Source organism: Branchiostoma floridae, chromosome 3 (genome assembly GCF_000003815.2).
Source record: "Branchiostoma floridae strain S238N-H82 chromosome 3, Bfl_VNyyK, whole genome shotgun sequence".
NCBI lineage: Eukaryota > Metazoa > Chordata > Leptocardii > Amphioxiformes > Branchiostomatidae > Branchiostoma > Branchiostoma floridae.
In genome coordinates, this window is record NC_049981.1 from 10,892,635 (window position 1) to 10,918,888 (window position 26,254).

The 26,254-nt window shown below is 40.5% G+C and overlaps 2 protein-coding genes across 3 annotated transcripts; one reads left to right on the plus strand and one right to left on the minus strand.

Moving 5' to 3' along the window:
• The first annotated feature begins 1,459 nt into the window (after positions 1–1,459).
• On the plus strand, positions 1,460–21,524 carry LOC118412425 (endothelin-converting enzyme homolog). 2 transcript variants are annotated; one of them, XM_035815282.1, is made up of 19 exons: positions 1,460–1,853; positions 9,448–9,602; positions 10,084–10,281; positions 11,065–11,193; positions 12,569–12,745; positions 13,096–13,161; positions 13,360–13,476; positions 13,839–13,925; positions 14,413–14,540; positions 14,994–15,216; positions 15,608–15,784; positions 16,110–16,213; positions 16,625–16,735; positions 17,111–17,178; positions 17,771–17,895; positions 18,467–18,625; positions 18,868–18,944; positions 19,560–19,658; positions 20,110–21,524. In XM_035815282.1, the coding sequence occupies exons 1-19, from the start codon at positions 1,733–1,735 to the stop codon at positions 20,255–20,257; spliced, it is 2,469 nt and encodes an 822-aa protein (XP_035671175.1). In that variant the 5' UTR covers positions 1,460–1,732; the 3' UTR covers positions 20,258–21,524. The 2 variants fall into 2 exon arrangements, with proteins under 2 accessions (XP_035671175.1, XP_035671174.1); XM_035815281.1 differs by lacking the exon at positions 1,460–1,853 and adding an exon at positions 7,023–7,289.
• On the minus strand, positions 21,406–26,101 carry LOC118412458 (complex III assembly factor LYRM7-like). The gene is made up of 5 exons (XM_035815333.1): positions 25,933–26,101; positions 23,782–23,854; positions 22,877–22,947; positions 22,582–22,663; positions 21,406–22,142 (listed from the first exon to the last, which is right to left on the minus strand). The coding sequence occupies exons 1-5, from the start codon at positions 25,945–25,947 to the stop codon at positions 22,039–22,041; spliced, it is 345 nt and encodes a 114-aa protein (XP_035671226.1). The 5' UTR covers positions 25,948–26,101; the 3' UTR covers positions 21,406–22,038.
• Positions 26,102–26,254: the final 153 nt, after the last annotated feature.

A 26,254-nucleotide genomic window follows, 5' to 3' on the forward strand; every position in this document is an offset into this window, starting at 1 on the left:
CTTGCATTATGTATGGCCCACACTAGGGGTGGGTACCGGTACGGTGTATCGGTACAAAACCTTTTTTTTTTCTTATTGGACCGGTCGGGAAGAAAACGGACCTGAAAAATTTGGTGGACCGGATGTTGGACCTTTTAGAAAAACAATCAGATTATACGATCACGAATTCACACGTTTAACGTTTGGAGGCTTTCTGGTCGAAGAAAATAGCAAGAGCGAAGCAGAGTAGAGCTTAGAGCGCTTTCTACAAAGTTTTACAGTCGATCATACAGCTACAGAGACAGTTAATGTTTAGTTAAGGACTTTAGAACGCCAGTGGCCAAATACGCCACAAAACATACTTTTCTTGTAGCGAAATGGACTATTGTTTTGAGTATCGTCCATTCACAAGTTCTCACATACTTAATCAGGTCCAGGTTCAGGTCCAAACCTGGACCTGATCCTCTGGACCTGAACCGGACCTGAATTTTCTGTACCGGTACCCACTTCTAGCCCACATGCATGGCGATTGTTTTGGATAATTAGATGTTGTTTTCTACATCAACATTTAAAGTAAGTACACGTAAGTACATCAACATTTAAAACCATCCTCTAGAGCCTGCACATAGCAAATAATGGGCCTTGAAAATTACTTAAATACACGTGCACAGAAAAATGCTGCTTTCAGCGGCTCTGGTAACCCCCTATTGCGCCCTCTTAACTTCAATGCTTCCGATCTAGATCTTAAACGTTTGGTCTGCAAAACGATTCCATGCTATCTGGGAATGAAAAACTTATGTTCATACCTGTACCAGATTTATCAGAATGTCTATCGCAATTTCAGTAATTTTCAGCCATGAATTGTTTAATTTTCCTATGGTTTCTGAGGGGTGTCCTACAACGCCATAACAAAAAATAGCTAGAAGGTTTTAATTATATGGCTGTTAATAGTTCCACATACCTATCACACATACAAAGTATGAGCCGATCTGGTCGACCCCTGTCTTCCGACTTCCGTCTGGTTTTCCCCGATGCAATGAATTATATGATTAAAATATTTCCAATTTTAGACAAGAGTGGTAGGTACAGTACATGCGTTTTAGTGAATTGGTGAATTGTTAGATACAACCAAGAATCTTAAAATTTTAACCTGCTTGATACAACAGATGGTTTAGGGCAGATGTATTCATATCATTGGAAGGTTCATTGTACTGTTAATAGTTGAATTCAGCTTATAACTATGAATATCCAGTTCCATACAAAGCTTTACACATATTAAGTTTGAAAGTTATAATAAAAAGATTATCATCTATATCATACAGATGCTAAGGTCCATTCTTTTACAATACAAGTTGACTAGTTGTCTTCCCTTGCTACTGCGCATGACAGAAATTCCCTTCACGCAGACCAGGTGAACCTGCTCAACACCTTTTCTGATTGACAGACAAGAAGTCGTCCACGCCCGGCTACAAGCAGTTGCACCAGACAGACACAACACTTAAACACTGTGGGTCCAAGCATAAAACTGCTTTCCTGTTGTAGAACGACTACATGAGTTTAACCTGCCCCGTGGGCTGAATAATGTTACTCCTAACTCCCCGATGATTGCTGCTCGCCATTAGACACTTGTCTGCAACTGTGGTTAAATTTCCCACCATATCTTGGCGTTGAAACCATGTTAGATCGCCACTGATGTCTAGAATAGGCACTGTAGAGTGTAGCGTGTCAAGGTGGTACAGAGTAGGCGGCTAAAATGTTCAATGAAAGCAGGAGCACTCAGAATGCGATCCGTAAGCTGAGAGAACACTTCGCCCAAGATGTGTACAAAAAGGACGCCCAACTACACTGTGAACACGAAAGCGACTCCGATGACGGTACGTTTACTTCTTATGTGCAATATTTGTGTATGAAAGGACGAAATTTAGGATTTATATTGATACACAAACGTCACACATGTAGTCGGGGGTGATTACACAGGCTATTTCCATGCCGCAGGGATCGGTGTCCGGAAAAGTAACAGAAGTTATTCCATTGTTTTCAAACAAGATAAACTAATTAGAGTCACAAGTCTTGTTATAACGAGAGGTGTGAAGGAAGCAACTTTTCTAATGTCAATTATTCAAATCACTGATAGTAGTAGCAGTAGTAGTAAGTATAGTTGTAGTAATGTTACATGGTATATTGAACTGAATTGAGTAGTTGTTTCTACTTGATTTAAGTAGGTGAAATAGATTAATTAATCCATTGCTTTTGAATACGTTTTGTACTTACATATCAAACAACTGCTTATACGTACTTCCTTGCTGTAAGCTTACCTGATTTCCAAAGATACGGAGATATGGTGTTTTGAAAGTGTACACATGTGTAAGGAGAGGAAATATCTAGAATGTACAGAAGTATTCAGACAATGTCGTGTTGGTTTTAGGGGAGGGAAATAGACTACAATTTCAGACACCATTTGGCGATGTAACTAGAAATTCACGGGTCACGTAAAAATCATGTTTATATTTGTATGTGTGAGTGTCTGTGTATATAGGTGTGTGTGTGTGTGTGTGTTTGTGTGTGTGTGTCTGTGTAAGAGTGTTTGTGTGTGTATAGTGTGTGTTTATGTGTGTTTGGGTATAGCGTGTATGTGAAGTAGTGTGTTTGTGTATGTGTATGTGTGTGTGTAAGTGTAAGTGTACGTTTGTCCGTCACCGTGTGATTTTAAGGACAAGAATACTAAATGAACCGTCGTTCTGACAAAAATAGCGTGATTTAGGACCTAGTCTTGTACTCAATATAGATTACCATGAATATACAGTATACAGCCATATTACATTATGAAAAAAGGTAAGAGTAAGTCAGGAACCACACGATTGAATCGTCACAAGACAGTAAGGACATTCTGGGGTCATTTCTGCTCTGGCTTTGTCGTGTCACATCCTCTAGCCTAGGGGACAATGTTTCTTATCAATGTTAGAAGCCAGCACCGATAACCAACAATGGTTCAAGTCATTTCAACTTATTGTGTTGGGGGCTCTCTGTCCATTGACACGGAAGGTTTGCGGTGAGGACGTTTGGGTGTGTTGTGACCTTCTATCTAAGTCGATATTGTTTTGGATTTGGTAATTATATAGGAATGTGCTATTATTTCAAGTGGCATGTTCAATAAATTTAAAAAAAAAAACATGATATTTGGAATGGAAACGAGCCTTGAAAGCTATAACTTATGAGTTACGAGTAGGGCTGGGTACCGGTACAGAAAATTCAGGTCCAGGTCCGGTTCAGGTCCAAAGGATCAGGTCCAGGTCCGGACCTGAACCTGGACCTGATTCAGTATGACTCATACCAATGGTCCATTTTACTACAAAGAAATCTGTTTGGTGGAGTATTAGACTTACACTGGCGTTTTAAAATACTACAACGCTAATATAACTGCACCTGTACGATTGACTGTAAACCTTGGTAGAAATTACTATAAACTCTACTCTACTTCACTCTTGTCATTTTCTTCCAACTGCAAGCGCCAAAACGTGTGAATGCCTGATAAAAGGATATGTTAATTTTCTAATCGGTCCAACATCCGGTCCACCTAATTTTTTCAGGTCCGGTTTTTCTGGACCGGTCCAATAAGAAAAACCGGTTTTGTACCGGTACGCTGTACCGATACCCAGCCCTAGTTACGAGGGATAAGGTACGCAGATCAAATTTCGAAGTATAATTGTATTGTATGAAGTCTTTTCTTCGATAATCACCAAAGTTCATATCAAATATACTAAATGCATTGTCAAAATAACTTATAAGATTATCTTTATATTTTAAATATTACAAAAAAAGTGAATATCGATATCTGACTTTCACTAGAGCAAATTGGGAATCAGGACGACTCGGACCATTACTAACTCGGCCCATTGAAAATCTGGTCAACTCGGACCACCCCCTGGTCAACTCGGACCACCCCCATGTACAAGTCGGACCAGATTACTTATCTTTTGAAAAAAAATTAATTTGACATTTCTTGGTACATTTGTACTAGTATTATAAAGATTGTCCCCAGCTGCTACTATTTCTACGTCGAAAGTTTCCTGGTCATACAGAGTGGCGGTCCTTTGATCTAGTATCATACGTGCCGCGGGCTCCGGCGATATTAAAATAAAGTGGACACGGTCGGCTTGAAAAATATTCTTAATTAGCAATTAATCTTCAACAAGAATGACTCATTCTCTGATCAATACCCACATCTTATTTGTCTAAAGCTATTCCGAAGAGCAAGTAATGATAAAGTTTACTACTGTACCCTATTAGAAGCGCCTCACACCTATCCACGTGTCCACACACACTGCCTATTTCGGGGTCAACGACCTAATGTGCGCCGCATGGAATGCCGAAAAGTTCCGATGAATTACACAATCCAATCAATCCAACCTACAGTTTTCTCATTTCAGAGGATATACATATAAAACTAGTGTTGGGGATTACATTTTCGAAAAAAAAATTAATGAAATAGCTGTCGGGGGGGGGGGGTATGGTCCGAGTTGTCCCGGCAGATGGACCTTCACACCTCGGGTCAGTTGTTGTTGTTATTTTTTCATTTTCCATCACCTAGTTTTACTGCGTGTCACCTGCAAAGTAATAATCACAATAAATTTTAGTGCCCATTCATAAAGGGCTAATACTTTATAGTTATGCCCAGAAATTTGATTTCTGCGACTTATTTCTGTATGAGGCTCAGAACTTATTTACCGTACCGTGTGTAGGTAAAAATAAGGGAAATGAAAGAATGGAAAGCCTATAAAATACTTGCATTTCACATTGCGGTAAACGCCTAAGAAAGGTACAAACGAGAAGTTATTTCATTTGTATATGCTTTAATCTATTTCTGCTTGCGCACAGTTGCAACACGTGCTCTTTCAAGCGTATAACTCTAGAGATGACCTTCTGACCCGAAGTACATAGTCAACAATCCGCCCTTTAATTAACTCGAATACTCTGACATAACGCTTATATAAGGGTCTTGAGTGAAAACATCGTTACTAATTTTCGGTAAATGTCTTTAATGCGTACTCCTTACGTAACAAGTTGCCTTGTGGTTAGCCTTCGGACAGTGTGTTTTGACAATTAACAATTCGCCATTTCTGCATCATCGGTCGCACGGACAAATCCCTCCAGGCTTGTTCAGCACTATCGGCAGGCTTGAGTCAGACTTGTCTTCGAGGCAGGGTGGTTTGAGCAAATTTTTACCTCTGTGAAGTGAAGGTATTGCTTTTAGTGGCTGTGTGTCTGTGAAGAAGGCTATGTCGTTGTTGGATGTGATGATATAAAATTCACTTTGGCATGTGGATAGTCGTTGCTATTCCAATTAATGGTGCATGCAACTTGTGAATCTCCTAGCGGTTTCCTTGGTACTGTAGCGGACTTTCCGATTTTTTAAATTCTACTGTTTCGTACACACTTAAATCGATCGATTTAGTTGTTTAATCACATTATACATTGGATATGCATTCCTAGCGGCCCACCTACTGACTGGCCCCGCTAGGCTCTCTGGAAGGCTTAGGTCCCATTTCCTACCCGGGGCCCGGCCGGGATGTTTGCGGAAACGAAAAATGAAAATTCAAACTATTTACCAAGAATCATACACAAGTTATGCTCCTTACTATTTTCTTTTTTAAGTTAATTTTTTCTGTGTTTTGTTGCCTTTCGTATCATATTTTTCGTTTCCGAAAGCTTCCCGGCCGGGCCCCGGGTAGCTTTGGCCCACCAAATGGACCTATCCCATCACAATGAGAGAACAGCAATCAACAGTATAATCAATGAGAGAGTAGCTACAGTTCCGTCATATATTTGCATTTCAATGTTGTTTTGTTGTTGTTGTTGTTGTTGTTGTTGTTGTTGTTTTGCATGTATTGGTTTTGACGAAGGTGGCGGGGCTATGGGGTCGGTTTGGTAGCCCCTGGCAGCGGAAGATTATCTAACGCAGGCCACAGTAGACAGATCCAACCTGGTTTTGCAGGTCATCCCCTATGTCATGTAGCTATGAGCTACATGGACGGCCCCACGTCCGCTATTTTGACCAATCACACAACGACCTGTCACACACCAGTCTGAATGGTAGTGCTTAAAACTATGTCAAGGATGATACTTGTTTTGAAACGTCATCAAAACTAAAACCCACATTCTCAAGATGATGTAAGCTTAAGAGTGTGGAGGGTCAGATAAATATAAAATTACAAGCTAAACAAACATAAATTCATTGCATATTTTGTTTCGTAAGCCATACCAAATCAACACGGTAAGAAAAAGGTGCGTGTTTGTAATAAACAATATAAAAACGTTTGAAGTGAAACGCAATTACATCCGAGAATAGAAACATAGTACTAGTACCTCGTTAATGCATTATGCAAATAGATCTCCCTCTAGCAATAATGCCTCCGCATACATCTGGTAAAAATGAGGGATATTACTAAAAAACAAGAACGTGTAACAAAGAGAAGAAAGTATCGTCTGAAACTGTAGCCTCTGTAAGATCTGTTCATTCTTGTAAATGGCCGCATTTTCCTGATATTCCCGCAATTTTGCTTTTCTTGTAAGAAATTCTTTTCGAAGGAATATAGTTGTCTACAAATTGCCCTCGAGGAAAGAATTTTCTTCTTCTAAAAGTATCATGACCAACTTTATGGAATGTCTATTTTTACACGATGTCAATTTATCTGTTCGTAAGGAACGAATTGAACAATTTAGTGCGTGTGATTTTTGCAAAAAAAGTGCAATATTTGTGCAGTAACATTTTTGTCCCATCATGCACTGCCACGTGTTACACTGGTCCAGCAACTTTGACGAGACAGGTGCATTGGCTGTTCTATTTACCATCCTTCCCCTCCATACATCCAAACAGAAAAGCTAAGAGTACGTAAAAAATTCTGTATTTTTCCGAATCAGATGAATGTATACAAATGTTATATCTTATAATTTGACGAAAAGTTTCTCAAAACTTAAATCGGTACACGGGAAGTTCGGTTTTCTATTCATCATTTCCTCCCGACGGGATGCAGACAACTCCTGGAATAGCCAAGACAATTTTCCTGACAAATTATTTCCCACCCAACCTTCTCGACCCAAATGTTTAAAATATCGTCTCTAACGTAGTTTTGGAGTCTTAAATGACTTTAAAGCCATGAGAAGGAAGAAGTGAACGTTCAACATGACGAAGAAAAAGAGGAAGTCGCCTATCGGGAACTTGCTCCTGACGTATTCTAAACGTTCCTTAGCAAGCAAGCAGGACATATACACCTGGGACGAGGAACCATATTGTGACCATCTTGAGGACATTGGTGAGAATTTCGAAGATTTTTGTGAGAATTTTGATGATTTTTGCAAGTGTATATCAAGTTTTGTGCGTTACTATGACCACACAATGTGTTTTTACTTCTATTTTCGTTTCTGGGTCGCTTAAAGAAAGAAGTGATGATTTCCGTTTCGGCTCAGTTGTTGTCTTAATCATAAGACAACGACTTGGGGTGTGCATTGAAGTATTGCAGGAAAATAGATACAGGCTCTTATAGTCGTTCTAAACAAGACGATGCATGTAACATACCAGAACTTTATAGAAACAAAAAACTCCATTTTTGATACTAGTATGTTAGCTGCTTTGATTCGGAATACCACAAAACCGTAGAAGAAAAACATGAAAAACATTCGCACTTGTTGAAATATGCCAACAGGGAGTACAACACGCATAATACTAATTCAACGTATTTTCATTTTAGTACCGCTTTATAAAAATAACGTACTAAACAGAAACGACTCCAGGCCAAATTTCCATTGACTAAAAGACAAAGAACTTTTTAAAAATCTATTTACTAGATTCTACGAGAAAATACACTGGATTGCGCACGCCAACAGAGAGTGACATTCTTGTGATAAGTGCAAAGAACATCATTGCTTCGGATGATACAAAAATGCAACAGCATTTGACTACTAGTACTTCATAACTATCTAAAAAGAAAAGATGTTTTGCCATATATTTTTCATAATGCTTTTTTTCAATCGGATGCAGTGCTGTTACGTCATATACAAAAATCAGATTACAAAGGAAACAGCTATTGGTTGTAACTTTAAATGCAATCATTTAAAAACTAACTAAGCTAAATTAAATGGGATTTAGAAGTAAGGAGCATTTTCAGGTGACATGTCAATACTTATGATCCGAATGACGTCACATCTACCTTTGCCGCCATCTTTAATGTTTGTGTCAGCTAAATGACCTGGGGGTAAGGTGGGCACATATGTAAGACAATTCGTGACGATCATGGCCTGCACGGGACATACGTTTAAAAGCTTGTATACCTAGTTATCTGCAAAACACCATAGTTTATACTTCTTCGCCATTGAAGCCACTGTACTTGGGTAAATTTGAATGTACTCAATGTGACAGTTTTTGACAGCTTTTTTTAACAGAGCTAGTTGAATCAACCCATGGCATTACATAACGTTACATATCTAGGGAGCAAAATGCGACATCGTTCACTCCGTCATACAAACGTGTAGAAAAATCGTCACGAGTTCATATTTGATTGTATGACTCATGATCACTAGAACTTGTCGCTAGCACTTGGAGCGTCGGAAAGTGCGTGGGTTCGGATGGCGATAGGTAGATCTATAGAGGTAAACTGGACGGGACGTATGTGTGAGAATGTTTGTGTGTGTGTTTATGCGCGCATTTGTATGTGTGTATGTTTGTTTGTGTTTGTGCGTGTGCATGTTCTTTTGTTGGTGTGTGCGCGCGTAAACTTTATTCTCAAACCAGTTACGAGAGAAAAAGTGCATCATTGCTACTGATACTATCATATTCAACACCGACCATAAAAAGCAACTGTGCATTCAAATACATTTGGAGTTGCCCTAGAAACATCTGTTTAAAGATGACTAAAGGGTACTTGTTAGGGGTGGGTACCGGTACAGAAAATTCAGGTACTGGTACGGTCCAGATGATCAGGTTTAGGTCCGGACCTGGACCTAATTGTCGGTGACAACATGTGAATGGGTAATCCTCAAATAATGGTCCATTTTGCTACAAAAGAGTCTGTTGGATGGAGTATCCGACCTCTACTGGTATTTTAAAATCGTATTTCATGTAAACAAAACTAATGCCTCTGTTAACTTCCACTAAGTTTGACCGTAGAAACCTGGTACAAATGACCAACAACTCCCGTCTGCTTCGCTCTTGTTATTTTCTTAAGTCCCCAAACACTCGAACGCCTGCCGGTATAATCTGTTCATTTTCTAATCGGTCCAAAATCCGGTCATCTGATTTTCCGGACCGGTCCAACAAGAAACTCGGACCGGTTTAGTACTGGTACACCGTACGTAGGATGAACTTCAAATACTAGCACACTCGTTTCGGCAACAGACGTGCCCTTTAGTATCTCTCGAAAAGTTCTAATAATCTTTCCAACAAAATGATTGACAAATCGATTTCACTCCTTGCAGGATCGTTTACCGACAACAAGAAAAAGAAGGAAAGGGTGTTTTCCAATCGAGAGAAATGTCTGCTAGGCGTCCTGCTCGCCCTGCTGGTGCTCCTGATCGCCGCTGTGGCCTACCTCCTCTACATGCTGCTGCAGAACATGAACAAACCGAAAGGAGTAAGTCTGAAACTCTCGTATCTACTGTACATCTTGAAATGTTCGCGGTGTACTGATGATTTGTGTGGTTTTATAGTTTTTAGCCGCATTTATTCTAGACATATTAAAGATTTTGGATATGGAATCGGACTATTTCACATGAGGCGAAAACAGGAGTCCTCTACATCAGGGCCGATCGATCCGGCCGCTGGTAGATATCGACTTCCGGACACCTTTGACCCACTTCTGACGTCACACATCCCAAATATCAATGTGCGTCAGGAAGTTGGTCAAACTCAGCCGAAAATTTGGCGTGGAAAAACTTTCAATATTTCTCATATCTTACCAAACTTTAAGGTACAAACTTCGTACGTTTTTAGTGTGTGTGTGTGTTCAGAGATATGACAGACCGGACGGAAGTTTATGGCGGCCCCGCCTCTATCAAGGGATGGAAAATACTTTGATAGAAAGTTTATAATCTTTCTCTTCTTACTTTCTCCAGTTCTTCTGTTTGGAGCCGCACTGTGTGGAGGAGAGCGCTATGGTGATAAAAAAGATGGACCTCAAAGCCGAGCCATGCAAAGATTTCTACCAATTCTCCTGCGGAAGGCATCTAAAGGAACTTATCGTGTCGCCAGGTGTCGCTAAATATGGTATACTGCAGGGCATCGGAGGCCATAATTTTGCTATCCTGCGAAGGGTAAGAATATCTAAAATAGCAGATTTATCCCCATGCAGACTCTTAAGTAAAGGGCAGAACCCGCCGTACGTGCAATTTGTCCGTACGTGTTTTAGGGAGGTCACGTATTTCTAAAAACGTTCAGGCTGTACAGGTCAGGCGTGTCGCCCGTACTGGTACGTACGGGGGGCGAATCCGCAGCCCGATGGCACACAAAGTTTTGCCTGCGCGTGCACGCAAAGTCCATCGGATTCCCTACGAGGTCGTACGGAGGCGGTACTCACCACTTACGGATCTCAAAAATTGCCCACGTGACGTTTTGGCACGTAGTACGTGTTTGCACGTACGGCGGGTTGTTCACTTAGCTTTAGAGTTTGTATGGTGATAGATCTGCTATTTTATGTTTATATACATGTATATTGTCATTATCTTCGCTTGGAAGATTATGTTGTGTCAGGATAGAGAGGCTTGTTTGTGTGTCTGTAGGTCAAGAGCAAACTCGAGATGCTGTTGATAGATATTCATAAGTAGAGGTATTTTGAGTAGTGGTTGTGTAAAGGAAGGTTTAATTCGAAAATGGTTTACTTGGCGATTTCTGTTGGTACTGCAGCGGGCTGAGTATAGTGCAACTTGAGAAGCTGTTGGTAGTTCTGCATGATATTTGGTGGATGCATAGGGGTTACAAAAAGGAAGGTCAAGTTCAATGATGGGTCTCCTAGCAGCAAGTTATGATACTGCAGCAAAGCCTCAAAGTTGGATGTAAAATTTTACGCAAGTGTTAACTCCTTTTTCCTTTGACCACAGGAACTCGCGACACCTGGACACGTGTTTAAGGGTAAGAATTCCTCAGCCATCGCCAAAGCCAAGATGATCTACCAGTCTTGTCTGGACGAAGTCACTATTGAGGAAAAGGGCGGGAGACCACTTTTAAAGGTTGGTTTTAGTCATCAATAAACAAGTCATGTGTTTTTCCCGTTTGGGCTTAACCCCCACGTGGCTCCATGAAACACCCAGCGGCTAGAAGGCTATTTTGGGGCAAGGCTGGGGCCCTGAAATTTTAAGACTGACAGTTAAGCTCAACCCGGGACCCAGCAACAAATACACAACGTGACCTGAGGTGTAACCCCCATGGTATCCGACATTCCACTGGGACAACTTTGTTGCTTTGGAACCCATCCACGATGGTAAAATTTGGCCCCAAAATTTCCAGACTTCTTTGTGGGGATTTAGAACACGAATCATCTTCCATCGAACAGAACGCTGGCGTGATCGAACAGAACGGCTGTTCTATTTGGGGTCATCCGCGGTCACCCGCAGGTTGTTACAGTAAACACGCAGAAAACACCCTCATTTTCCCGGGTGCCGTGCGTCAGAAGAAAAACAAACATTTTCACAAATATAAACCGTTATTTGGCAAGCTTAGTTTTGCTGCCGCTTAGTTTGGAACATGTGACATGTAACAAAGCTGCTGGTGTCATTATTGGTGACCTTGAATGTTACAACACTTGTTTACGGCGGTATCAATTACTCTATGTCACTATCAGTGCGACTCGACATAGGACCAAACATCGTATTTAAATCGCTTGCAAAACGCGTGCAAATTAACTCTTTCAGGACTAATATTGTCGGCAACTAATATCTCCAGCTTTGTGTCTTAGGGATTTTTGGAACATGGAGGCAATTTTAAATTACTAGTCTTTGAGTGTGAAAATTTGAAAAAATGACGATTTTTCGACCTTATCTTGGCTGTAAAAATAGTTTTAAGTAGAAGTTGAAAAATCCCTAAGACAGAAAGTTTGATATTGATATCATTACCTATATGATATGAAAGATTTGGATTTTCAGTCAAATTTAGGACCAATCTAAATATGGTATTTGTTTTTTTGGTCAACCGAACACCCTTTCTAAATCAACCAACTATGCACATTTCAGAAAACATTGAGACAAAACAGTGCAGCACACGTACAGGGTAAGTTTTGACGTATACACACTGCCAGTTTTCATTTAATCTCGACGAGGCACGTGCGAGAGGTTGTTTTTCAAACTATCACGATATTTTAGAAGATGTTTCAGTCACCGTCAGCCCTCCGCGGGGACCGCGCGGGAGCCCCGGTAACCCGATACTCTGGGTTCGAATGGAAACTTTTGGTCCAAATTTGACCATCGTGATCCAGGGCTACAACCCATACAGGCACCGGTGAAAATGGGACCGAGGGAGAACTGTGAAATAATTCATCACAAGTCATCACAAAAATAAATGAATTTACAGTAGTTTCTTTCTCCGTCTCACCATCTTCCTCTCCTTCAGGTGATCGAGTCTATAGGATCGTGGAACATCAGCACAGACCCGGAAGGCGGCAGACTAGACCCAGACAAGTGGGACCTGACGGAAGCACTCATCAACGCGCACAAACTCGGGCCCAACCCGCTCTTCGGCTTCGGCATCAGTGCAGACGACAAGGACTCCGAGAAAAACATCATGATGGTGAGTTCTGAAATATTCTTATCAGTCATCTAACATATATATTTACCAATTATCGAGAGTTTGATCCCCATCTAAGTCATACAAAAGACACAGTATCGGCATTGGAATGGAGATGAGTGCCACCATAGAAACCATAAATAGTGGGGAGGGGGGGGGGGTCTTTAACTTTATATTTTGTACAACCATTCGATTAGTTGCCTTGTCACTCTAGACCTGTATGCTACGTTATAAGGACCATGTATTGAATGATGTTGCAATAATCTTATAGGTCGACAATGGGGCAAAACTGGATCGAGATTTTATGTTATGAAGAACTGATCTAATCTGCTCTCATCCTTTCTTTCACACAGTTTGTTCACGCTGGACTCAGTTTGAAACATGGCGAAATGTACACCAACAAGAAAACTGCTGCAAAGGTACGTTTGTCAAATTTTCATACTCTACAAACATTTGTTTTGGATGTCTTTTAAGGCATTTTTATCAGGCTTTCTGTTTTGTTAGGTTTCTACTGACTTTTGAAACACTTCCTGGTTTCTTCTTACAGAATCATTCAATTTCAGATCTTTGATTTCTTTGTAATTAGTGTATCACTACATACTTTATGTCAATTGCAGCTTAAAAAGGGCTGGTTGAACTACGTCGTGAAACTGGCAGTTTTGCTCGGAGCAAAAGAGGACGATGCAAGACAACAGTTAGAGGATGTGTGGGAGTTTGAGACCGAACTAGCCAAGGTAAACTTGATTTTGAACTTCTAATTTGTTAACAGAAATGTACAAGTTATCTACAGTTATCATTTGTTTATGTCAATACATTTTGTATTTTGTGACAGTTACATTCAAGTACAATGATCTATATTTTTGCTTTTACTTTCATTGAAGTTCGTGGTTGCGGGAAAAAGGACTTTTCGCGGTGGATTTAATTTTGCGGTAGCACCGTGCACTGTAGTCTCTTACTGCCATGGAAAATGTTTGTGGTGGTTTTAAATTCGTGGCAAAGTGGCCATCGCGAAAACCACGACCATTAAACCACCGCGACAGTTTCTACATTTACAGTAGTCCTTTATTAAAAGAGAACCTCTCTCATCCTTCTACAGATCGATGAAAGGGCTCCGTCAAGAGGGAATACGTTTGAAAGGTACAACAAGTGGCCACTGAAGAACCTGACGGCTATAATGCCATCTGTAAGTAAAAGTCATGTTGTATTGATTATGAGCTTATCATTATTGATATTTGGACATCCCCTAACCCTTGGACCCTATCCCTGATATTGGGGTGTTGGAACGAAGGGACATCAGAACATAGGGACGTGGGAACATTAAGCAATGTCCACATTTCACAAGTGGAGTGGGGAAAGTGCCTTTCCCATCACAGATCTTTTTATCTGACACAAACCAGGATGGAACCCTACTCTTTTCGATAATAGTGGTGGGTTCTCTGATATATAAGGGTGGCTTTCTTGGGAGCTTCATTTAACCTTCTATCCAAGGGACGTCCCAAGCAAAGCTATTAAGCACTCATTTTTCATCTGAGCGAGAAATTGGTGTCAAGTGCTTATCAAAGCATACCTGGGATTTAAACTCAGTACCTGTGTCAGCATCCTTCAACACAAAAGACCACCTTGCCACCTGTTGATTTGTCACTTACAAAAGTTGACTTCTCTTGTTTCAGATCAACATAAAGAAGTACGTAGAGGACATGCTGCTGGGACAGAAGGTCAGCCCAGACACACCGGTGCTCGTCTACGACCCGGGGTATCTGATTGAAATGTCCAAAATCGTGGCCAACACCAGCAAACAGTAAGTTACTGTTAATGAGTTCAAGGAATGAATGAAAGAAAGTTGGGTTGGGTTGCTGAAGGGGACTAAGTCATGGAGCTGCAAATTCTTTCGAGTCCAGCTTATTGTGTTGTTGAACAATGCCATTTCTTCATATTGTCCCTTGTGGTATAACATTAATATTATTACATGTAACATCTACCAATTCAAAAACGATTCCACCATAACAGTCACATAAGTACACCACCTAGAAAAAAATGCTTCTGAAGAGATCTGCAACCATTTACATTCTCCAGTATAATAAACTCCAATGCATATCTTAACTGTGTAATAGAGACCTGTCAAACACACTTTTCTCAAATTGGTGGATATAACATTATGTAATCCCACAGATAAATGTTAATGGAGGATGGAGGTTGATGTCACCAATGAGGAAACACATAATGTCTAAATGCATACCATCTTTCTGTCCAGGGTTTTAGCCAACTACATTGTCAACCAGATCAACCAGAAGTTTGCTCCGTACCTGTCCCTCAATTTCCGCATCGCCAGCCTGGAACTAGAAAAGGTCGTCCGAGGGACGAGGTCAACGCCCTCCAGGAGTGGCTTCTGCACGTCCATAGCCAACAAAATGGCAGGCTGGGCCACCGGCGCAATGTTCGCGGACAAAAACTTCGAGAAAGGCCACTTTGACAAGGTCAGTGATTGGTATTTGTGATTTGTTTGTTTTCTAAATTGAATGCAAGTTTGGTGACGTTACTTGAAGTTTGTGAAAGAGTTTGTAACTTTAAGAATGGAATTGTTAGTATTTTTCTAACAGCTTGCACAGTGCAAGCCAAAGAGACCACTTCTAGAACTTTATCAGTGGTTACAGGACCCATAGCTATAGGCCAAACACAGGCCTCCATTAATGTCCTGTCCAAGAGAATGTCTCTTGCCTAAGCTAAGTCTCAGGAAATAGGCATAAAGTGCTTATCCCAAGGACACAGCTTTAAGGCCTGTTAGATTCTATTCAACAGCTGTAACAAGACCACCTTACAATCAGCTGTTTCATGTATTCACTCACTCATATTGCAACATTTTTATAGGCAAACAAAATGTTGGATGGCATAAAAGAGCAGATGAGGCTTACGTTAGAGGAGGCAGACTGGATGGATAACCAAACAAGGACGATCGCACTGGAGAAACTCGCTGCACTCAGGCGCATGATCGGATATCCCGACTTCATCAAAGACCCAGCCAAGCTAGACAAGTACTACGAAAAGGTTAGTTGTGCGATAAAAATTGCTGTTAGGTTAGTTATTTAGAATTTCCATTATTTTTAAAACAGATATAGGTGACCTAGCATTACGTATTGTCTTTCCTGTTTTCTACCTGTTTTGTCATTAAGGCTCTCTAGGTTCCCAATATTTCTTGTGGGGTATGGACACTTCATGGGGTACGGACATTACATAAGGTACTGACACTATAGGGGTATGGACACTACAGGGGAAAAGTACCTCATGTGGTTGTAGCCTGTGTATTACATTATGTAACACACCTTTGACATTAAGTACTACATGTATAAAAACATGTTGTTTCTCCCTACAGTTGGTAGTGACAGATGATGACTTCGTCAGTAACATGTTGCTCGTCCAGAAATTCAACCTGGATCGAATAGTAGCAAGATTTGGAAAACCTGTGGACAGATCAGAGTAAGCCTTTATATTCATTTTTAGTCATTTTTCACATTAAGGACATATTGTGCCTCTATTGTGCATGGGAAATTATGGCACGAAAATTGATAGCCCTTGTTCCTGGTTTGAGTGGTTCAAAACCTAGTGTGTAATGGCCACACCTGGGGCAATTGCTGTTGTATTGAGATCACCTGAGTTAGGACTGAATGGCAGCCACTGTAGACATTTGTGATTTTGCCCAACCTATTGTGAGCTCCTTACAGAGCAGTCGGCCCAACGTAGTAGCAATAACAAAGTCAAATTTGTAAATGCTCAGTAAAGTTTCTTGAGCAACTGGATAAGTTTTGTAAAGGGTCCGGCGTTTCTGTCACTGTGTAATCTTCATTGACATACCAAGTCCCTACATCTAGCTTACTTTCGTTTTCCCAGGTGGCACATGAAACCGGCAAAGGTGAATGCCTACTACAGCGCCAGCTGCAATTTGATGGCGTTTCCATCTGGAATCCTCCAACCACCTGTTTACGGACCAAAGTTTCCAATGTAAGTGTCATCAAATTGTTTCTTCAGGTATCTAACTTTTCAAAGAATTAAGTTCTGCAATTGAAATGCAAATTTCATCGTAAGTAGCTATCTTCTAATTAACCCTTTGCATCTGACATCAAAATGATGTACAGTCAAACCTGTACACCTCACACTTCTAATGGAACAATTTCTATGGTGGTTTCTTGGATACTTTTTCCAATTGACACATTTTCAAGCATGAAGAATCCTAAGTATTGTATATTGACTGCCATTCCACAAAGATTAGACTTTATCGATATCAGCAGAGTGGTCTTCTGTTTTGACTGTTTGATAAAACTTTGGTGATAATGCAATGATAATCATAACGATTTAATTTGATCTTCTTCTTCGCAGGGCGTTCAACTTCGGGTCCATGGGAGCGATAATGGGTCACGAGTTATCCCATGGGTTCGACGATCACGGTGAGTTAATATCATCTCAGGTTTTGTCAGTTACACAGTGTTATTGAATTTCATTGGTTGATATGCCTGAGACTTTAGATAATACAGCTATTGCTGCCCAACTAGAAAATGGCTATCACAAAGGGCTTGATAAAGCTCTGCTGGCAAAACAAAATGCTGGATAAAGATATTTTTTGCGTAAACAAAAATTTGCAAAATCTATACAGCTTTTACAGTACGATATTAACGTCTACAGGGTTAGGGTTAGTGTGTACAGAGCAGGGCAGCTTGTAATGTTGAATTTTTTTCTGTCTAACTCACTGTTTGGGAAACCATGTTGTTTAATATAATTTTCACTCTTAAAGCTGTCATTTCAAGCTTACAAAAATACATTTTTTATCAATATCATGTCATGAAGATTTTTGGACGGGCAGGGTGAAACTTTTTCCCATCCCAACAAGCAAATTTCTGTCCTGTGAAGGAGGGATGGGTCCTGGAGACAGCCCAGCTACTGTAACAGAACATTTTAAGGTCTTAGATTAGTAATACAAATACATTATACTAAGGAAACAACTGAACCTCCCTTAACTCCAAACCCTTCACTGTCTTGCAGGAAAAGAATATGACAAGGACGGGAACCTAAGAAACTGGTGGACGGCAGAATCTTTGAAAAACTTTCGGAAGAAATCCGAGTGTTTGCAGAAGCAGTACTCTGAATACACAGTGTATGGAGAACATGTAAGTAAAGGACATCCATGATGGCCAACGTGCAAAATAACACACACTTTGGTATGCCAGTGTGGCAACATTTACACATTTGCCACCTAGAATCCGACACACATTTTTTAAAAATTGAATGAGAAAGTACTATTTCTCAATGCCCCTAGCTTTTTTTTAAAAACTTATTGGAACAAAACTTGCAATGAAATACAATCAAAGCAGTACTGGTGACCACCTCTGCAAGATCACCTGGTCTGAATCATTGTGGTCACTTTTTTGCTCTTTGGCCCCATTCACATAGTCTTGGACTTTTGTGCATACTGATTCAGAAGTTGGTTTGAGTTGCACATTGACATTTTTTTCTAAGGCAAACTTTGCTGGTGAAAAAAAAATTGGGGTTTAATAACAAAGCTTCATAACAGCTTTTCGAAATACAATAACTAAGGCAAAAAAATGACAATTACACAACTCATACTTGTGTGAGGGGGCCGTTATTTTTGGCAATGCCTCAGACATATAGCCAGCTTTATATCTATTGAATATCTACAGCTACCCTGTCCTTACCTGGGTATATGCTTGTTTACAATAGGTCAATGGTGAGAATACCATTGGAGAGAACATAGCGGACAACGGAGGCGTCAGATTAGCGTACAATGCGTACCAGAGCTGGCTCGTGTCACACAGGGACACAATACTACCCGGCCTCAACAAGACTTCTGAACAGTTGTTTTTCTTAGGCTGGGGACAGGTAAGTTTATTTCTTCTGTAGTCTCAAAACTTCTACAATTGGTCAATATTATGTTTGAAATGCAAAGTAAAAGATAACATCAACAAGGAATTTCAAGAGTTATCTCTTACATTAAGTTCTGTTAAATTTTCCTTCCCCCCCCCCCCCCTAATTTAGAGCTAGCACTTGAAAAGGTTATATATGTAGCGCCTTTACATTTTTTTCTTAAATCTCAACCTTGTTCTATATTCCCTTTTCCACAGACCTGGTGCACATACTACAAGGAGGAATATGCCAGACACTTACTGTATTCAGACCCACACAGCCCTGCAAAATACAGGTCAGACACCTTCTCATGTATTTATGTCATATGAGGGCCATGATAGTATCAAAAAGGTCCCAGCCTGACCAGGGGTCCCATCACTATACAGTCTTCAGGGGATCCTATCGATCGATCAAATGATACAGAAAACTCTGTGTATTCTACATCTGTTTCAGTGTACCATCTCTGTCTCACTGATAGGTATTTATTGCACTACCTTGATGATTGAGCTTGTATAGAGTTTCCGACATTGAGGTTGTCATAATTTTGATTTTAAGTGTTTGATGCAATAACCTTCCATTTTATACATACTTGTGTACACTTTGTTTGCTATAACAAGAAGGGTTCTAAAAAGCACATTTCTTTTGGAGTAAAAACTCATCTCTGACAAAGAACATAACCTTTAGAGTTGTCAGACTCTACATAAAAAAAAATATGGACTTCCTGCCATTGTGGTCACATTTTGGTGGTCCCTATTAGATTTTTTCCACTATGGACAAGTTTGATTGTACAAATTTTCTTTTCATTAGACCTGTAGAGATAGTAAGCTTAAAATGAAATAATTTTGTTCCTATATTCCCATCTCGCCAAGACTTTCTCAGCTGACAGTGTTTTGTGTGTTGTGTTTTCCAGAGTGAACGGCCCGCTTGCTAACTTCCCAAAGTTTGCGGAGGCGTACACATGTCCGCTGGGCACGCACATGAACCCGAAGAAGAAATGTGTTCTTTGGGGGTGAGTTGTTTGTTTGTTTACTTGTTTGCATTACAAACCCAGCTATCTAGATGTAAACTGTGTACCAAGTACCTATCAATTGTGAAAACAATTTAAGTACACTAGTCAAACTACTAGAATTCTATTTTCATGTGGACCTAATTTCCTGGTTTTTGCTCAGCATTTTGAATTTGTGGTTGAAGCTATTCTGTTTTGTAATAACCACATTTCTTTTAAAATATTGGAACCATATTCAAGGTAATTTTACAGTAGAGAGGACACCACAAAAATAAAACCACTATGTTTAACAGTACCAAAATGTCTGAGTGTGCAATGTAAATAAGATTACATTCAAGAATATGTTAATCATTTTGCAACTTTAATAAAAGGAAAATGAAGCATTTCAATGCCTCTGACAAACATACGACTCATTGAAAAAAAAAATGTGATAAAATTTTTTGCTGTTTTACAGGAAATCTGAATGTCCAAGCGGTGGGGAGGGCTGCCAAAAGAAAACTCAATCAAAACGAGGCGGATTCCTGGACTGGTTGGAACTGGATGCCTACGATCATACAGACGATCAGAGATCTAGGGAAAATACGCTAGACTGGCTAGACTAGGACACAGACGACAGTGAAAACTGGCTCTAACAAAATGCCAGCGGACAAAGGATTGAGAGGTTACGGGTTTGATTCCTGGCTAGACGCTGTGTCCTGGGGAAAGGCATTGCTTTCCCCACTCCATCCATGTGTAAAAATGGGTACCTGACTAAGGTTAGCGGTGGAAGGAGAGGGGCCAATAACGTGTCCTATAGCTAGACACAGTAGATAACAATCCACTGCCACTACAACCTCAAAAAGGGTATGGGAACTTAACCCTTTTTATGGTTGCGTGGCAAGAAAAATGTTATCATATGAAATAGCCAATATCAGTATCTGTCAGTATTATGGGGCCTTGGAATATGTTAACTTAACACTCTGACCACTACATGTACCTATGAAATTAAGTCTTAAAAAAGGGCTGATCAGAAACATTGGAGTTCTTGGTTGTGGTGACATCATACTAAAAAGGGAAAGTGTCCAATGTAGACCTCATTATCCAGTTTTTGGATAGTTATAACGTTACCAGGTTCTGAATGCTTGTGTGATTCTGGTTGCTGTCCGGTTGGGGTCTGTGAACTCTCAGATTTTAGGGAAGGAAAAGAATTAGAAGAAAAGTTAGTCAAGAAATGCTAATATCCATGCAGATTCAGCTCAGTATTCATGCATGATTTTTAGCGATGCTCCTTTTTTACTCTTTGTTTCCTAAACTACGAGAAAGATGCAATAATTGCTGCAAAATCATGCATAAACACAGAGTTGGGCATCACATCTGCTTGAAAGTTGAATAGATGCTAGTTACTTCAAGTTTGTGAAGACATTGAGGATTGGAAAAATCCAACAGACTTCAGAGATAGATATCACAAAAAGTATAATTGCAACAACCATTTGGCCTGCCCCTGAGGCATCGCCAAAAACAACAATGATATAGAGCAATGAGCTTTTAAATGACATGTTAAGGTTTACAGTACATGAACTAAATTGAAACAAATTATTCAAGTTTTCCAAGTTAGATTTTCCCAATGCTCTGATTCTTTTTCAGACTTTAAGTGACGTTAGTGATATTAGAAAGTATTGATGAAGTAATATTTGTAGTCTTTAGAAACTAACAATTCATGTGTACAGAACTCCAAATGCTGCCTTCAAGAAATCAACAAAAAAGCCATGTGTATAACTTATGACATATATTGAGCCATTGTTTTGTTAGTATGTACAACTTCAGTGGTTCAGGGTAGTATAGAATGTGAAACTGATGTACGGAGAAATAAATCAAACTTTTCTTACAATACAAATCTGTCATATGTTTGTCCATTTTTGTATATGATTTGAGTGTCAAAGTGCAGAAATATCACATAAATTTGAACATAGAACATAGAAGTATCAAAGACTGGTTGACATCCCCCTCCCCTCGCCACTTGAACCTCAGGTGAAGGTAGAAGAACACAGTATTTTGCCTATGGTTTTTACACTGTTTTTACCAAAAATGAGAAGCTCCCACGCCTCAAAATTTCCTTCCTGCTAATATGCACCCAGCAGAATCTCTATGGCTTGTTTAAGTATTGTGATGCACTACTAGTACTTTATACCCAACCTATAATTGACTATGGAGGTCTCAGATAAATACTGTTTTCTGCAACCTACTCCTACTGAAATGGGCAGGTTATTTGGAAAGATTTATTCCGTTCGAATTTTCCAGATAGAACCGAAGTGCTAGCACCCCCATACACACATCACCGAAATCCTTCATCCTGCACTGTAGGAGTGGTACCCCCTCCGAGCGTGTTGCATACGAACACGTTGTACTATCTCGTGTCCTGTGTTTTTTTGTCCCGTGTTCTCCTGGGTCGAGGCGGTTTCAGCGTGGCGTTGTCGACCAGTACACCGCTGTCCTTACGGATCCTCAGCTCTGGAAAAAATACAAGACATAAGTGCACAATCTCTGACTTCACAATAGGTCTGTTTATGGATCAAAGAGAAAACGGTCTCAATCCATTCTACCTCACAGAAGAGCTGTATTCTTCCACTGATCGTAACAGAGAACATAGAACAATGTACAGTACTTACAGGTTCATTTTACTTTAGAAATCCCCCTAGCTCTTTTTGACATGCACAATAAACAGTGGAGCATGGATTAATGTTACGTCTTAAGAACAGCGCCCCTTTCCCGTAGCATGCATGTCAGGTGAGTGACACAGCCAGGATTAAACTATTCTTAGTTTCCAAAAATCTTTTGGTGCTCCCAATTTCTTAGCTTGGGTGCACCAGTGCACCTTGTCCCAAACTGAATTTCGAGCCCTGACGGTTGTCTACTTTGTTGAAAACAGTTTGAAAGCATGAATACTCACCGTATCTGCCTGCCTGGTTCATCTGTGCCTGCACCACTACATGTCTCATGTACACGGCTGTGTCCTCCGCAACTTTCACTAACTGTCACAACAAACAGGAAAACATCACAGGGTGTGAACTTCTCTTCTTCTCTTTGGACAAACTACAACTTATAGTTATACTGGAAATCAAGAGCTCCAAATATATGTGTTGATTCTTCTTTCCTTTTAACATTTAGGCAGCTTGTCAGAGATTTCATGAACGACTACCCAGATGGTACCCAAGCTAAGTTGCTAAGGTTTAATAAAAACAAACCTCTTCAATCTTGCCCTGGTCTGTTTCTGTTTTGTGTTTCTGGAATTCCTGGTTTATTCTCTGTCGAGCAGCTGAAATATCAAGAAAAACATGGAAAAAGTTATGGTTACAATTCAACAAAAATTATCTTATTTCCTATAGCTACAATCTCCTAACTGACTATCTGACTACGTTTTAAGCATGTAAACAAGAGTACATCAGATACAAACATAATCATTTACATAAACAAGACATATTAAGTGTTATATAATCACTATGGCTTTTGACAAGAGTGTCATGTCAATAGTGTAAATGAAAGTCTTCTTTACAGGGTGGACAGGGAATATTAAACCTTTGAATCAGTGAACATCCAATCGAAGCATAATGGCAAAGCATAAGCTATTAGTCTTATTTAAAGGGGTTAGAGTGGTCAACTTGCAAGCCGAGCAAATGCAAGGTCGGAGTTCAATCCCCGCCATGGCATTCCTTCTTTAACATCCATTTTTCATTAGTTGATTATAATATTAGTTGAAATGTAAATACATCATAATGTAACTTTTGCACCATTTTACATGGCAGATCATCCTCTGGGTTAGGGTTAGGGTTGTAGATGTTATTCTTTAAATTATCAAAAGTTCATTCTGTTATTGCTATTAGTATTTGTGCTAAAATGATTCTTTTTGACAAGAACATCCTATAAATACTGTGTCAAGAAAATGGTATGCAGGTATGCAGGAAAATGTTATTGACTGGAACATTCTATCAGTGATGCCCCTGTCGATAAGATTTTTTTACACCATTTGACAGGAACATCCTGTCAAGAACTTTTCATTGATAAAAACTCTTGTTTACATGAACACCCTGTCAAAAATAAACTCTTGAGTGGGCCATAAATTTGCTATATTGTAAAGTATTTAGTGTCCTACCTTCCAATGCCGCAGTGTCCCCCTGAAACACATCTTTCCTGGCTCTGTGTAGGGATCGGAAGCTGGCAAGTACCTGGTTAAACATACAAACATATCATACGTATGTTATGTTATAAAACAAAGAGTAAGGAAAGCCCACAGTGTGTATAAAGCAGATTTCCTGGAGGAAAATATCCAGGAGAACCCCAAGGCCTTCTGGAATTACATTAAGTCTCTAAAGCAGGACTCTACCAACATAACGTCTATCAGGCACCAGGGTATACTAACCTCCGACCCTAAGGAGAAGGCTGAAGCGTTAGGAGACCAGTTCAGCTCGGTCTTCACAAAGGAGAACCTGGACACCAGACCAACACTTGGGAATCCTGTGACTCCCCCCATATCACAACTTCACATCTCAGTGGAAGGGGTAGCTAAACAACTTTCAGAGCTTAATCCCAACAAAGCTACAGGCACTGATGGTCTTCATCCTAGACTCCTGAAGTCAGTGTCCACACAGATTGCACCGGTACTGCAGACCATTTTTGCACAGTCCCTTGCTACAGGCGATGTACCAGAAGACTGGAGGTCCGCCAACATCTCACCCATCTTCAAGAAGGGAGACAGGTCTTTACCATCAAACTATAGACCTGTCTCACTCACATCAGTCTGTAGCAAAGTTTTGGAGCATATTATTCATAGTCATATGATGAAACACCTTGATAAATACAATATATTGTCCCCTGCCCAACATGGCTTTAGGAAAGGCCTCTCTTGTGAAAGCCAGCTATTGGTCACGACTCACGACCTGACTAGTGCCCTTGACCAAGGAAAACAGGTTGACGCCATAGTGCTCGATTTCAGCAAGGCTTTTGATATGGTTCCCCACATTCGCCTTCTGAGTAAGCTCCAGCACTACGGCATCTCTGGTAATCTTTTGTCTTGGCTTCAAGCCTTCCTTACACAAAGGACCCAGGCAGTTGTCCTTGATGGGGAGTCCTCGAAACCCACAAAGGTTTTGTCGGGAGTGCCCCAAGGAACTGTTCTGGGACCCCTCTTGTTCCTACTTTACATAAATGATTTACCTGATATTGTTGGGTCCAACGTGCGTTTGTTTGCAGACGATTGCCTGCTTTACCGTATTATTGAACACCCAAGTGACGTACAAGGCTTACAAGCTGACCTTGACGCACTGACCCATTGGCAAAACCAATGGCAGATGTCCTTTAATCCATCTAAGTGCCACACACTTCATATAACCCACAAACGTAAACCAATTATTTCTCAATATGTTCTTTGTTCAGAAAACCTTACAAGTGTCAAAACTCACCCATATCTTGGTGTCCAACTATCTCATGACATGAAGTGGGACACACATATAAAGTACGCAACTGGTAAAGCGAATCGAATACTGGCGGTCATTCGCCGCAATTTACAGCACTGCCCACCACGGGTCAAATCAACATGCTATAAGGCGTTGGTGCGCCCGCACTTGGAGTACAGCGCAGCAGTGTGGGACCCCTATACTATCAGTGGGGCCCAGGCACTAGAAAGAGTGCAGCGTAGAGCGGCAAGAGTGACCGTCAACGATTATCGCAGAACCAGTAGTGTAACTGATATGCTCACAAGCCTACAATGGCCACTCCTCGCTGACAGAAGGAGAGACGCACGTCTAATCACTTTCTACAAAATTGTGAATGGCATCATAAACATATCCCCAACCCAGTATCTTAAACTTGCCCAACGCAGAACCAGAGGAAGTCACATGTTTAAGTATCAGTTAACCACAGCTAAAAGAGACTGTTTTAAGTTTTCTTTTTTCCCTCGGACGGTTGCCGAGTGGAACAGACTGCCGGGGCACACTGCCCAGGCCCCGTCAGTCGAGGCCTTTAAGGCCGGTTTGGCTGCCTTGCCCTAGTCCGCAAGCCACCCCCCCCCCCCCCCTCAGCGACGCCCCAGCAGGGGTTTTTAGAGGGTACACAAGACGAAGACGAAGACGTATGATTATTATGCATAATTTGGAATTTCGTAACTACGACGGAGGTGTCCTTGATGGCACAAGATCACCCCTCCCCTACCGTCGCTTCGAAAGCCAAAATATCAAACTGTGGACGATACTAGGTTTTCTCAAACGATTCATAGAAAGAGGAGTTATTAGCCGCAATGCTAAATCACCTTTAAACGTAGCATCTTCCTCAGATTTAGTTGAAACCGTCTAATTCTAAAATGTAGAGATCAAACAGATCACATCGACATGGGCGCTGCCATCTTGCTGATTATTAACGCTCCCTGGCAGTTTATATAATAACTGCAGTCACACAGGTGCAGTTATGATTGTAATCGCCAGAGCTTTTGATCCATCGACGGGTAAGCCGTTGTAAATTGGCTGCTAGTATCATCATGATAGGTGAAATGCTAACTAGTATTATTTTTTCGATGTATTTTAATCATGTGCTAGTAACTAGTTGACTAGATAGCAGATAATTAGATTAGAGGG